The 15,359-nt window shown below is 36.4% G+C and overlaps 1 protein-coding gene and 1 long non-coding RNA gene across 13 annotated transcripts in view; one reads left to right on the top strand and one right to left on the bottom strand.

Moving 5' to 3' along the window:
* dlgap2b (discs, large (Drosophila) homolog-associated protein 2b) overlaps positions 1-15,359 on the top strand; it is an 89,588-nt gene that overhangs the window by 56,333 nt on the left and 17,896 nt on the right. For 5 of the 11 annotated variants that reach the window (XM_081602432.1, XM_081602435.1, XM_081602433.1 and 2 more), the window contains 3 exons: positions 1,286-1,503; positions 3,246-3,395; positions 5,372-5,664. In XM_081602432.1, coding sequence (XP_081458558.1) covers positions 1,286-1,503; positions 3,246-3,395; positions 5,372-5,664 — 661 coding nt within the window. Of the gene's footprint in view, positions 1-1,285; positions 1,504-3,241; positions 3,396-5,371; positions 5,665-8,678; positions 15,244-15,359 lie in introns of those variants that run through there. The other 6 variants (XM_008397425.3, XM_008397423.3, XM_008397422.3 and 3 more) reach the window with 4 other exon arrangements.
* LOC103457359 (uncharacterized) overlaps positions 1-15,359 on the bottom strand; it is a 57,807-nt gene that overhangs the window by 31,301 nt on the left and 11,147 nt on the right. The window contains exons 3-5 of one of the 2 annotated variants that reach the window (XR_532425.3): positions 4,438-4,676; positions 3,535-3,594; positions 1,376-1,513 (exon numbers count right to left, since the gene is read on the bottom strand). This is a non-coding gene — a long non-coding RNA (uncharacterized LOC103457359). Of the gene's footprint in view, positions 1-1,375; positions 1,514-3,534; positions 3,595-4,437; positions 4,677-15,359 lie in introns of those variants that run through there. The other variant, XR_014085574.1, reaches the window with a different exon arrangement.

Below are 15,359 nucleotides of genomic sequence, written 5' to 3'. Positions count from 1 at the left end.
ATTTTTGTCCCAGAAATCACACTAGAATTATTATAACACAGAATGAAAAAGTCAAGATTCTTTTCCTCTAACTTTTTACTCTGCTAGCACTGTTGTTCACCCTTAAAAAGAACAAATTCTTAGTCTGTTTTATGCAGGTTAAAACAAAATCAACTCATCTTAGCTCATGCTCTAAACACTCACGTTCAAAGTCCCAATAATAAGTATTGCTGTTTATTCATCAGATCTTGCATGAAAATATATAAATGTCGTTACTGATCAATTAGCATATCAACTGATAGATGGGTGGTCTGTAATTAATTTATTCTGATCTGCCAACCTGGGTACCAGGAAAAAAAATGTCACTATGACCTACTTAGTTTGATGATTAGTCCAAATAACCCTCCTAAAACCAGAATTAGGTCCAGTTTCATTTAGGTTGGTTTAATTTATGACTGTTTTCTTTATAGCTTTTTAACTTTGTGTTTTCATTATGTAAAGCAACCTGAACCGTTGTGCTGCTGAAATGTACTTGATTGATCGACTAATTGACTGATTCAAAGACAGCTTGTTTGTGAAACAAACTGCAGTTATTAATTCTTGCCTTCAAGGGGGATGATGCATCATAAAGCAGTAAAGGATTGTCCACCTGAAATGGCTGTTGATTTATCTTTTGCAATAATAATAAATGATGCTAGGAAAAGCTGTGCTCAACTCAGAGGTTTATCGTGTAAAAACTAGCATCATCAAGTTCAAAATATTCACTCTGTCCCTTAAAATTACTGCAAAGAACATCAGCTCTTAAAATACTGATATTTAAAATTTCAATTTCATGCTCTTGTATTTTGACCAAAGAAAGTCTAAGATGCAGGACAGTGTGTCAGTTTGTCAACAAAAAACACAATGTGCCTATTTCAATGTTTTTAAGAATGAATCTGAATATTTATCAATGTTAGCTGAAGGAGAGGCTGTCTCTATCTTATTCTAATGAAAGAGAGAGGTTTAATAATGATATTGTTTATTTTAGCAAGCGAAGCTCAGAGGTCAATAAAACAGTTATTGAGCCTAATTTTCCCGTTGGAGACATAAACAAGCAGATCTCATGCAACAGCTTGCCTCATAAACGTCTCGTACTCATTTGGCTCATTGGGCACTATTGTACATGCTAATGATACTTTTTGCACTCACACTAAAAAAAGGCTAACATTTTGCACTCAGAGAAAAAGGAGCATCCGTCTGACATTTCTCCACAAACACTGGACTAAGCATGACAGTGTTTTGCATTAAGATGTGTTGTGTCCTGCAGGTACCCCAAGATGAGTGGAGCGGTTACCCCGGTGACAAAGACGAGGAGATTCCATGTCGCCGCATGCGGAGCAGTAGCTACGTCAAAGCTATGGGAGAGCTGGAGGATGAAAGCGGAGACTCCGACACGAGTCCTAAGACTTCTCCACAAGCAGCCATTCGTCCTGATGCTCTTGTCCTTAAATCAGCCATGCAGAGACCCCATTTAGACTCCCAAAGGTAGGGCTGCCTGCCAAGCACAGCAGGTCCTTATCAGAGCTATGTCTATGGTTTAGTTTTCAGTTTTTAATGACAGGTATCTTGCTTTATAAGTAAAAATAAGCAAACAGTCAAGCAAACATCAACTAAAATGCTGGTGTACACGTGAAACATTTGTGGGATTTAATAACTTGAAAATACAATGTCGCTAGTTGATTCGCACGCACAAACTGGGTGAACGTTGCCCCTCTTAATGGAATGAATATACTTAATGTGAAAAAAGAAAAATTCTCATTGATAATGTAGCCTAAGCTAATATCAACGTTGGTCAGAAGAATCTGAAGGTTGCCTCTTGGTGTGGTGTCTAAAGTTGCACAAACGTCTAGAAGAAAACTCTGCAGCCTTCGCCTTAGAACGCACTGAGAAAGCAGCCCCGGGTCGCTGTAGTCTGTCTTCCTGATGTGAAATCAAAGAATGTTAGAAAGAGGTAGCTCAGTCTCATGAAATGTGGTGAAGTAAGGCAAAGTTGTTGTAGGTTTAGAGAATGAGCATTGTGGGTCATGGTGCCTTGTAAAATTATTATGAACAAATATTTATTGAGGTCAAACAAAATAGGACATGGTTGTTAAGAAAAAGGTAATGGGACAAGATTCCCACTTATTTTGTTTGTTAGTAGTCCCCATCAGTCAATAGTCAGTACAGGTGTGGTGTTAATTTAATATTTTGATCATTTTATTAGACCATCTCCAAGCACCGAGTCCCCCACATGACCTTTAGTTAGTTTATTTTATTTTGCACAATTAAAATACATATCAAAGATATTAAGAAAATAAAGTAATGAGAACAGTGCAGAAAGAGGGAGGAAATAGCCCAACGGATGTAAATAAAGCCTCCACACAAATTGGAGTTTGCAAATTGTCGAGCACCAGAGGGAAACTCTTGTTCAACAAATATCCAACTAGTAACTTTAACTTTTAGAATAATTATTAAACAGAGGATTTCTTTTTTAAACGGGGCTATGGGAAATTGCCATTAGCAGACAAAAGCAGTGATTACTTAAACCTTTACACTGCTGCCACCTTTACAGTTGAGTGTTCTTCACACTCACAGTCATCTGAACATACTTCAACAAAAACTGAAAGAATGTTAGAATAATTGTTGACTTCTAAAACAATGTAAAACATTAGCAATGAATTTGAGCTTTGGGGGGTTCCTGTGTGAGGGGACTGGAGTTGTTTGTTTCATACCTGTTGTTTTACTGACTTTCAATTGACTGGCATAATTTTCAATTGAACTTGTTTTTATAATGTTGACTGTCTTTGTGAATTTTTGCTTTAAGTCACTGTAGCTTTTAAATAGAGACAAATTCTGTGAGGCGTCATGCACTACTCGGTTCTCTCTGCCTCTGAGTGCTCTCTGCCCTTTTATTCACCATCATCACTGTGGGGTTCTGATCGCTTCTGCGGTTGTGTGCAAACAAAAACGACCCTGTGGTTTCTTCTGCAAAGCTCACAAATGTAGTAATCTGTCATTGTTCTGAATCTACACTCATTTGTGTGCAACTCTTGTATAATTGGACTCTTAAAGCTGAAGTTAACATAGTTCACATTTGAAACTGTTCTTAAATTGATCTTTTTTTATTTTGTCTGGATTCTGCCTATACATACAATGTATTTTCCCCAGCAACAGTTTAGTAAACAGTTTTTAAACTGAGAAATGTTGTGTCTCCCCACCCCAACTCGCTCCTGTCCTTGTTCAGCCAGGGTTACCACCTGCAAACCAGAGATTTGCGGCCCCACCCAAGTGTCACGCTGGATCCTGCCACTTCCTTTCATCCCCCTCCTTTTCGCTCTCGCAACCAGAGCTACATGCGTGCCGTTAGCACCCTCAGTCAAGCTAGCTGCGTCAGCCAGGTGAGTCTTAAACATTCATCTGAAGGATGCATAACTTCAAATGTAAAATTGAACTTACCTCATGTTTTGCACCATTTTCACAGCTCAATGTAATGTTACTATTGGTACAGTTGTTGTGGAAATACCTCTCATTTCTTACCTCAGTTTTAATCCTCATCTTCTCTCCTTAAATCTGCATTTCTACCACTTGACACTCAAGCTGAGCAGACAGAAAAAAAAGCCATAAAAGATTTGAGACAAAGAAAGGGAGCCGTCATGAAAACAAGTGTTTACCAAAATGTGGCATCCTTTCTTGACAACCATTGTTTTAAATCAGACTGTTATTAAAACATGACGTTCATTTGTCAGCTGCTTTAGCACAGTCTAAAAATCTAAATATATGACCAATGAGTATGCTGTTATTTGTAGCAACTTGTACACATAATTTTTGATTTGATTTACAAATCTGTTTATCAATTAAGGCATTTCCCATTACAAATTTTGACTTGCTTATTGGCACCCAGGCAAAGATTTATAAAATGTAATTTAGTAGGAAAAATGAACACTTTAATTCCTCTCCTAACAAAGGGTCACGGGACCCAAGTGGCGAATTCTTGGATATTCAAGCATTATCAATCCTTTACTGTGTAGAGCACATTATTTTCTGAATGTGGGTCCTTAAGAAAATAAAGTACAGAGATAAAAGGTTAATTTATTTAAAGACATGGGTGCCCAAGTGTGGAGGAAAATGTTTTGAATATTGATGGTCAAAAAAAAAATCTGTTTTTCAAATTGATCTTCTTTACTAAATACATATATTCTTGGATCTGTTTTTGAAGTAAATATTACTTAGTCTCATTGTAACATTTACTACTTCCTTTCAAAATTTTGTGGTGTAAAGAGGTAAAATGAATTAATTGGAAATTATACTGATGATGAGTTCATCACTGCTCTATTTTAGGACGTAAAAAAACTGGAGTTTTTAACCAATTGCTTTTCATCAAAGTAAAAAACTAAGCTCGAACAATGAATTTTAATATCTAACTATTCATTACACACCAACCTTTACAGGTATGTCGCTCTTTAACACTGTGTGTGGATTCACACAGCTGGATCCTCTGTGGGAGTTATTTCGGACGGCCACTGTGAGATGCGCTGGGGTTGCTGCAGTAAGAAGATGCATGACAGAGCCAGCTCCAAAGCTTCCATATGGAGAAGGGGATACAGCAGGAGAGATTTTGGTCAAAAGATAGGGGCGTACATTCAGGCAGCTGCTCTCTTTTGGATGTACATTTAAAGTTTCTGTGGAATAAATGCAAAATAGAGAGATAATGATTATGTTTTTATACAGTTATTCTAGTGCACAGATCGGTATAAATTCCATAAATACGACACAGTGCATACATTAGAGCATATAAGAACTTTGATCTGTGAATAGGCAGGATACTTTTAAAAACACAAGAAATAGCTAAATTGTTATCTGCTAGAATTCTTACTCTCTCACTTTTTTGCAGCATGTCATGGAAAATATCTTGTGAAATAGTTTCTTTCACTTCATTTTAAATGACTCACTTAAAAAGATAAAGCTAATTTTGAGTCGTCTTCACACAGAAGCACTCTATAAGTATGATGATGAGGATGACAATAATGAGGCTATTGTTAGCCCAACTTGCTGGATTTGGCCAATCAGGTCACAAACAACCAACTCAGCCACCAACCAATTTCTCGGTGCATCTTTAATCATACACTACCTCCAAAACACCTGCTAGAGTTAGAGAGACAATGAACTGACACTGGAATGCGTTTTAATATTTTGTATAATTAGTTATATGTCACAGTCGATCTCATGTCTTATAACAGCTTCTGTATCTTTTTCTGATTTGTCTCTTGTTGTCACCTGCAGTGTCTCCATTTGAGCTGACTTTCATTCAGTTTAAGGTCGAGTTTTACAGTGGCGTTTCCTTTTGCTAACACTCCTTCATATTTGCTGTACAAAGGGGAAGAATCAAAGTGAGAAAGAGAAAGGAAGAGGAAAAATTAAGGACTGCTATTCCTGTTTTTGTCTCTCAGGTGAGTGAGACTGAGATCAATGGCCAGTTTGAGTCAGTTTGCGAGTCCGTTTTTAGTGAAGTAGAATCACAGGCCATGGAGGCCTTGGACCTGCCTGGTTCGTTCCGCACTCGAAGCCACAGTTACCTCCGTGCAATTCAGGCTGGTTATTCCCAAGATGACGACTGCTTGCCTTCAATGACATCCTCCACTGTCACTTCAACTCTCAGATCCACAACAGGTAAAACAACTCCCTCCCCCCCAAAATGAAAGAGGGCTTAGTCTGCATATCGTCATACATCGTATACATGCGTACAAACTTGACATACCTACATATGTACAGTGGGGAACCCTTAAGATCCAGAGATGCCAGGCTGAAGTCCTTTCATTTTCTTTGAAATCTATGGTGTTTATGTCTGTTTTTGCCACTGCTTACTCCCAGTATTTTAGATGGATTTGCTTCTCTGTTAATTTGCATGAACTGTGCATTGGCCAATTTTCCACATCTGTACTATCTGGAAGTTAAAGATGAGGTTTATAATTTACTTAGTGCTATCCTGACAAACCACACAGTCCCATTACACAAGGCATGCACAATAGGAGTAGCCTTTACCCTCAGCATGCTGAACTGTGGTGTTTTATGTGTGGCAAAGCGTGTCAGTTACTTAGGGAGGGGTTGAGATCTGATGTGCTCTAGTGGTTGGTAAGCCTTCCAACCGTCTATCTTGGCTCTACTGAGTGCAAAATTTGTAAATGACTTTCTAATTAAGCACATTACTAAAAAAAAGAAACCAATTTAAGGTAAGTCAAGGAGACTTAGAGAATGGAAGACATGTGCACACACCTGCTGGTTGCACAAAGGAACTGATTTTTATTGTCAATGTTTAAGGAACATATTCACTAGTTTTTTCTTAGTAAGCTGTTGTATTGTGGTGCATAAAACTGCAAACAGCAGTGTTAAATACTTACAGGGTTTCATGTCTATGCTGTTGATGGAATTATTTAAGATTTCAAATGACTGCATTCTATGCAAAGGTCATATCAAGGATTCATTTTTAATTCTGATTTTAAAAAATTACAATGTAGATTTTAACCTAAACTTCTAAATATTTATTCATTACTGATTCTTGAATGCACTAGAATTACAATATGTTGCTCTTTTAATACTATTTGAATTGGTGTTATGGTCTTATGTAACACAATACACGTAATACATTAAGAAGACTCAAGTACATCAGCATCTTTGTGCAAGCAGAATCTTTGTATTACCTCCCTGAGTAAATGTATTTGATGTTTGCCTGCAAGAGTAAAGCTATGAACCCTATTGAAACATTTTTTTTTTATCTATTTACATGAACTGTTTTTCAATATTATATCCAATAACTTTGTACATTTTGATGTCAATTTATTATTGGAGACATTTGCACTTTTATCTCTCTGTTGGTTTTGTTTTCTTGTTGAATCTGGAGAATGATTTATTTTTTTATCTTTTTATCCTTAATTGGGCTTCCAACTGCAATTTCTTCGTGACTGAACGACTATGGATAAAGGTCTCCAATCCCACCGTCTTATTTGCTGAACTCTATTGACTTAGCCATCGGCACTAAATCCTTCAGCTGGGCTAAAAAAAAAATCATTTGGAGTATTTTAGAGGTTAGTAAGGTTATAATAAAAGTTATTAAAGCACAGAAAAATAGTTACTTGGTGATTAGTTACAAACTTGCTCATTGGTATGTTTTTGCACAGTTCTTGGAGAACAGTCGTCTTGAAATAAAATGCAATCACAAAATAAGGCTATTTAAAAAAATATCAGGTCATGTTTTTTTTATAATGGTAGTATTCAGGACTAGTTTGAACCCAGAGGTTAGAGGGCCATTGAATGGGAAAAGGAATCCCATGATGCTCCGTAGGGCAGACGAGCTACAAACCCCTCTACATTTGACCATCCAGATGTTGAAGGATAACCAGGGGAAAAGAACAACTGGAGGCATCAGGGATGATTGTTTCAGGTATTTTAATGTTGACATGCATACATATCTATGTATATGTGTGTTTTTGCACTGCCTTCTCAGTAGAAATTATAGAACCATAAAGTTTAAGTTATCCTAAGTAGCAAACACAGTTCCAAACAACTCATAAAATTTCAGACATTGTTTCTTCTTTAACATTTGTACCACTGAATATTGAATTTTAAAGTGATGAATGTGATGCTGGCTTTTGTGAGTTGTTGATCATGTCTCTATTTAAATGTTTTTAGACCATATTCTAAGTGTAACCACATCAGAAATGTAATTTCAAAGAGCTTTCAGAATGTTTTCATGTCAAAACCATAAAATAGCAGTGAATGTCATTGCCTTGCCACCGTCTCCAACCATTTGTCAGGGCAGAATCTGCCTGCTGTACATGTGTACATTTTATTTCTTCCTTGCCATAAAAATTGAAGGCCATCTTTGGCAAAGTCTAACCTTTGGAACTGAGTTTGTCAGCTGTTTTTGACTGTGGGATTGCAGCCTCGCTCTGATGGGGCCTTGGAGGCAGAGAGTGTACCTCTCCCTTTTGCTGGGTTTTATACAACTCTGCACGGTCTTATCAGCCACTTTGGACCTGATATGTTCAATAGGGTTCATATTTGCTTCTTAACCCTGTGGGTTGTGATTCCTCTACTCCCTTTACATCTTTTCTTTTGCACAAAATGGCACACAGTGCTGGGACATATTTGGCATGCTCAAAGAAAGGGGTCCTCAAAGAAAGGATTTCTGATTGATAATGACTGATGTATTTTACTTTTTGTTGTGCTGTGCAGTGAAAAGATGGAAAGAAGCCTTGTGAGGACTGAGAAGGCAGTGTAAAAACATTGTGAAAACCTACAGTATGTGAGTTTTTTGGAAATAATTATATCAAAGTGACAAGACATTTTTTAATTGACTTTCTAGTATGTATAACATTTACTGAGTTTACAATTAATGTCAGTACTGATTTTTAAAAAGCAAACAATGAAACATTGCATTGCAAATATTGAGGTTTTCCTCAGTTCTAATGTAGCAGATGTGATTTGTTGGGTGTTCCTCCTTCTTTTTGCAAACACTTGAAAGTGGATATATCAAAGTCTGCTGCTTAATTTCCTTTTCTCTCACATACTGCAAGTTTTCCATAGATATGTGACCATTCTAGTTTTAAATCCTAATCCAATCATGTTCCAGTTGTTCTTTTCACCATGAATGTCCTTATATTTGCATACTCGCATCTTTCTTGCAGAGGGATATGATCTTGTGGATGCCACATCCTTACTAAATGATGACATGATAGAGGATGATGACGGTGCTAGCTCCTCTGCCTATGCAGAGCTGGAGCGACTAGAGAGAGAGACTGCCGCTGTTCGAAGCCAGCATAGCACTAGCTCAACTGTAACAGCCATCTCCGTCCCCCCAGCAACGCCACCTTCATATAGGGTCCCTGCTGCTTCACCCATTGCCACCACTGAGCCACCAGTACCCCAAGCGCTCCAGGCTTTCAAGGAGTCCGCCAACATGGTCGCTGCCTTCAACTTGCAATGGAAGGATGAAATCTCTGCAATGCGCTACGAGCTAGCAGAGCTGCGTAGAGATGTCTGTGGAGAGTTAAAAACTTTCAACAGCAACTTCTTCAACTTCACTCAGTGCTACAATATGTGGACTTTATGCCGGGAGCCCTGCAGTGACAACACCACACAGACAGACGACAGAGTGTCCATAGGAATTCAAGCAGGCTCAAGCTGGTCAGTTAGACATCATACACAGGACAAGTCAGTGATGTGTCAACCGGAGCCAGCACCTTTCAGCATTATGGACTTTATGGACCCACCTCGAATTGAAATCATCGAAGGAACTCCTGAGAGCACACCGGAGGGGTCCGGCAGTCCTGCCAGTCCACTACCAATAGAGGACTTCCCATGGGAGATTAACAAGAAGCAAAAGGCTCATAAGCAGTCAGACACAAGTGGCCACACAGGGGGTCACAGAAGTGCCAGTCTAGAACTGTGGAGCAGAAAGTACACCAGTGGGCCCATGTCATATCTGTCTATGTCATTCTAATCATCTGCATTTTCTGCATACTGTAAAAGGATTAAAAAAGATCCAGGTTAAGAGCCAGATATGTAAAGAAAAGCTGTTGTTATATGTCCCTTTACTCTATGCAGACACAGTCTGTCATCTCTTGAACTGCTTACAATAAGTTTCCAAGTATTTTTTTTAACAAGTGTCTTGCTAAGCCATGGAATAAAAGAGGGTGATTTTGTTTTACACCAGAGTCAGGTAAGATATGAATGCGAGAGAGAATGTGGCTGATATTTCAGATCCTCAAGTGCCAAAAAGTGCATCATTAGCTATCCTTCACTGTCCTTACATACCTTAATTACTGAGAGAGAGAATTACTGTTCGCATAATTGAAAATGTAAGGAATATTTAGACTGAATCCCATTTTAAGGCCTTAAATGTGTCTCTAAATCTTTGATTAAATTAACATAAATTCAGTTAGTCGAAAGTGCTTTAAAAATGTATTTAAAAGAAGAAAATGATTTTAAAAAAGAATACTTTCTAGGCCTGCTTATCAGGCCCAGAAAGCTAAACTACTTCACCCTTAACATCTATCATGCAGTACAATTGGAAAACCCTTACCACTGGTAACAAATGTAGGGGCACAACTTAGCTGAAGTAAAAAGAGAAATGGGATTCTTTCTAATTTATAAATCAATAAAAAGGTGTTTTTGGACCACAGAAACCTTTTCTTGGTTTTAGTACCTTTCAGGAGAAATTTCTCCTTGTTTTATAGAAGTCCCTATCAAGATTTTATTATCTACAACAATAGTAAGGAAAGTAAGTTAAAATACTAAAATATGTGACAGAAAATCATAAAAATTGGCCCAAAACATTGCATGGCCAATCAAAAATTTCAAATAAAAAATACAGAAACTTAAATGCAACCTCTCAGTTTACCTGTCCATCATCAAGCCTTTACTTATATAATCTTGTGTAATGGATCATGTCCAAAGGAACAAGATGCTGGATACAAGCTGCTGATGTGAGATTCTTCCGATTGGGCTCACCTTCCGATTGCAATTCATTCAGTCATTCAGAGGAATTTTCTTAATTTCCCTTCTACTTGTATGACCCAATCTCGGACAGACGGATCATTCAAGCCAGAGTTTTACACTTCCCAAAATCCTGGTTAGAATTACACCTGCTCAAATTACAATCTCATGTAAGTGAGAGAAAATCAGTGACCTTCACATACAAAGGAAGGACATGCAAATACTACACAAACCGGGCCCAGCCAACAGTCAAAGCTGCAAACGTTAACCTCATTGCAATCCTGGTTCTGCACAGTCATTCCTCCCTCTCCTTCAATCCTGCACAAAATGCATAGGAGACCCACTATGTGTTGAAAACATATACTGATGAGGATTTTAGCCTATTTACAGCTTTCTGGTATGTCATCAACTTAAAAACAGCATTACAATCTGGAGCTTAGAGTCTAAAAATAACACCATGAGCATATTCAGCTTCCAAACTGTCAGTGAGCCTTCAGAACTGGTTGGTCCAAAAACACCTACTACACAGGGAGGCAAATAGTGGCATGTTTCTGCACATTAATCTGAATAGATCATGTTCATTCCAGTTTCTCATTATGTAGAAACATCTTAAGCACCTGCATATACTGAAAAAATACTGTGAATACGTTTATAACTTTATAAAACATAGTTTTGTAATGAATGCATAAATAATACATTATTTAAGAATATATTGATATACTACTGACATTCTAGTTATTTCAATCAAAGCATTCCTTTGCCATTGCCTTCATCCATTTGTAGCAAGTTGCAGCGGAAATGGGCATTCCAGAAAAAAATGTACAACGGGTTGGTTAAACAAACTACAAACATTATTTAAATAGAAGATACCATGATCTAATGACCGGAAAATAACACCCAATCAGGTTTGTAAACATTTCCACAACACTGTGTTAAATGCTTCGTCTCAAGGCTCTGCAAAACTTCATCCTCAAACAGAATTGTTTACAATGATTCAATTTGAGTGACCACGAGACCCAACTCCGTCAGGAAGGTGAAACAGGAGAGCGATTCATGCTGATCACGAAGGATGAAAATATTAAGTTTAGTCCATTCCAGCACAAATTAAATTCATGCCACATCTCTATAAATGTACAATATACATGTATCATTTTGTATATAGACAAACTTATATTCAAAACTTGTACTGTTTGCAGTTACAAAAAATACTGTGTTCTGATAGAACTGCGAGGAATTGTTGAGGTAAATGTGGTTCTTAACAAAGTTTTTACTTCTTACTCTTCCCCAGCTATTTGTTTTATTGTCAATTGTTTTTTTGTTGTTGTTTTTTTTTGGCACATATGATGAAATGTGTAATTTCTCCTATTTTGTATGTGGTATTCACTGGAGGCCCTCACATGTTTGATGCAGTGTCTTATATTTTAAAAGACACTATGACACAAACACAGACGTTCATCAGTCCTTTAAAATGTTGCTTTTAATTTGAGTTACTTTGACCATAATCAGCAATTGTAGAATTTTTCCCATAATCCAGACTCGGGCAGTTTGTAACTTCTGAATTGTAATAATTAAACATTATCCCTACAAGTAGACAATCAGAGCCGACAAAGGCTTCTACCTCTTAGAAATGTCCCCAGAGGTGCAGTGTAGTACCGCTGAATGTTCCAACACCGCCTCACTAGTGACGGCTAAGGTGGACTCCCATCTTAATGGTTAGGGGGTCTCCATCATTATTTTGTCTCATGACTGCCACAGCCATTTCACCTCCTATATCACTTTACCGACGTGGTGTACCAAAGCTCACACAGACATGAACAGATCTGAGGCCAACAAGCCAACAGTGGACAGCAATTAAATCTGAAATAGATCTGCAGCATTGAAAAGGCTTATAAAGAAAGGCATTGTCGCCTGGTTCATAAAAAGAAAATTGCTCCCTTTCTACAATACCAAAAGACAAAATATAATATTTTGAATTACATTAATAATGAGTTGAATTTGAGGCCATACAAGAAAATGCAGAAACAACCCTAGGGTTCTTGCAGTTGCACTGTCTTAAAAAGCAAGGAAATTTATTTCTTGAACATGTGAAATTCTCTCAATTTCTAAAATTGCTACGAACATGAAGTGTTCATCCCAAGTATTGCACACATAGAAATTAAATTATGTATTGTAAATTGGAATTATACAGATATTAATATTGCTCACATAATTAAAACGCACTGAATGTGTAGTAGAAAATTCTTTGTAGCTAATGGCAGCTTTGCGAGGTCTTGTGTATAAATAAATTAGGTGCTTTCATTGTGTAGCTGTAATTGTGGTCCATTCCTTCAAATGTATTCAAAGCTCTCTAGGTCTTTTGTAGTTACTCTGATCTTCATTTTTTATCAAGACCATATCACATTCTTGGAATCTAAAAAAAATTGAAAGTTTCCTTAGTGTGTCTTGCTTTAAAATCAGGAATATAACACCCTATGCACATACCATAAAAAATATGGTATGTGCAAAGACATCCAAAAGGTAAATTTTTTTATGTTATCTAACCGGTCTGTACTCTCCCAGTATTTAATTGGCCACTCAAATGTTCTGCATCAAATATTATAGTTTCTACATGTTTTTTTCTTCAGCAGGGGAGTCTTGTGCAGTGAACATGCACAGAGGCCAATGTGGCTAGGCTTTTTTCACAATGGTCTGAATCAAAGTGTCAGAGTCACTTTGATTTTTTTCATCAAAGTGACTCTGACATAAATATTGGAAGAAACTCCTTATTGTGACTGGTGTTTGGTACGACATGGGTCACTGGGATGCTCAGATCTGTAGAAATATAAATGCAAACAATTCCATCAGTATATTTGGCAAGAAGGTGCAAAAGTGATTGCTTTAATATAAAATGCTTTTGAGAGATTGGTATTAAAAAATTTTTTATAGGCCATCAATTAGGTCTTTATATACACACTGATATTATATGCACTATAAATACTGACAGATTACATACATTTTTATGGTTTTGAACATCTTTTAGCATCAAATTTCCTTCAGGTATGAAATGCTTATTCCCCCGAGTCATTCCACATAATTAATAGACCTATTCACTTTGATATCTTTGTATGTGTGAATTGCTATTTTTAATTGCCACTGGCATCTTTTATGAAGATCACCTCAATAACCCCATGAGACCAATTTTAACTGGGAAAAACATTGACGTGTTCAATACGTATTTTCCTTGCTTTCAGTAAAATTGATTAAAATTCAATATGTATTTTTTTACAATGGAGATTTTCCCAATGACATGTTTTACATATTATTGATTTAACAACACTTTACCATGAAGCTTGGAAGAGTTGGGTGCGATGGAGATTATTGTCAAACATAGCCACTTGCAATACAGAGAAGAAATTTCTAAATATTTTCACTTATTACTCCACTTAAAACATCATTACTGAGGCCAAATGCTGGATTTTTGCAAATAAATCAAAGGAGAAGGCTCTTGACTGTGACAAACATCCTTTAGTAATCCAATGAATATTAAAAAAACATTCACTATTTTGATTTTTTCTTTTTTTGAGATGTTTATGCTAGATTTTTTTGATTTAATTCTCTTCCTATTGTTTTAATCGTGCTAACAAATTTAAAGGTGCTGTAGACTGGCAAGTCGTGATGTCTTCAATTTACATTTATTCATGCTATGCAAGTCCTTTATTTCTATATGTATACCATCAAAGTATATGCCGGTTGTAATATTAATAACACAAAGCGTTACTGGCTGAAGTAGAATGGAACCTAGAAAAGTACTGATCATGTTATTAACAAAATTATACGTATGCTTTGATTTAGCTGTTCATTTTTAAGTTTACTGACAACATACGTGCTTTTCTCAGATAGTTAACATTATAGCTTACACATAATGCTAAAAATCTAAGAGGTTGTTGGTGAGATTACTGCCATGTAGTAGCATCTGCATGATTTGTGCCATTATGTAGAAAATAATCATCTCTACATCACTCAGAATGTACACACTTTAGCATATTATCCCCACCAAAAAGACCTGCTAGTATATAATTGTTAATATATAATTTTTCTCAATTTACAAAAAAGCTAACTAGTAATCAAAAGATTCTAGGTAACTTGCCCAGGTAGATTATTCCAGTCTGTCATTATTATTTTATCACATAGTCCAAAGATGTTATCCTTTCCTTGAACAAAGTGGAAATGTAGCAAAATAAACAGATCTAAATATTATTTTAAAATGATATATAACTATAGCTATATACAGAATTAAATATTTAACAAATCTGAAGAAGAAAAAAAAACAGGATAGTCACCATTATTTTTAAACATGCAACTTTATTTTATGTAATGAAATATCTACAGTAAGTGTTTGTGAGAGTTTCTGAATTGCTTAAAATGGCTAATATGTTACCACACCGTCTCATCTCGCTACGTTTTATTTCCTTTTACTTGTAAACCAGAGATTAAATGCAACAACTGTGCCAAATCTGTGAAGTCCAGGAAGGACAAAGGTTTCTGGATGGAATCTGACCTTGTAAAACTGCTTGAATATAAACCTTCTTTCCCATTTTGTGTTTTTCTCCCTTATTTAATGCAAGTGTCTTGGATAAAGTATTATTTTCAATTCATATTGCAGTTTACAGGAAAACTTCTGATTTTCTTTTTGTAAAACATTTGTTTAGCCTGCATTTTTGTTAGCCTTTGTCTATTTTGTTAAACTAAAGAAAAGAAATTTTTTTCTTTAACGGCCATTGCCTACTGTGGTGTTTCTTGTCTTTTTTTTTTTTACTTTATGTGTTTCCAAAAAATGATTGAAGACAATGGATTAAAATGTTATCATGCTTAAGTTTGTGGTACTCAAAATG

The sequence above is a fragment of the Poecilia reticulata genome, chromosome 21, assembly GCF_904066995.2.
Source record: "Poecilia reticulata chromosome 21, P_reticulata-male-v2, whole genome shotgun sequence".
NCBI classification, from domain to species: domain Eukaryota; kingdom Metazoa; phylum Chordata; class Actinopteri; order Cyprinodontiformes; family Poeciliidae; genus Poecilia; species Poecilia reticulata.
The sequence above is the reverse complement of the archived record's forward strand: the minus strand, read 5'-3'. Positions and strand labels throughout refer to the sequence as shown.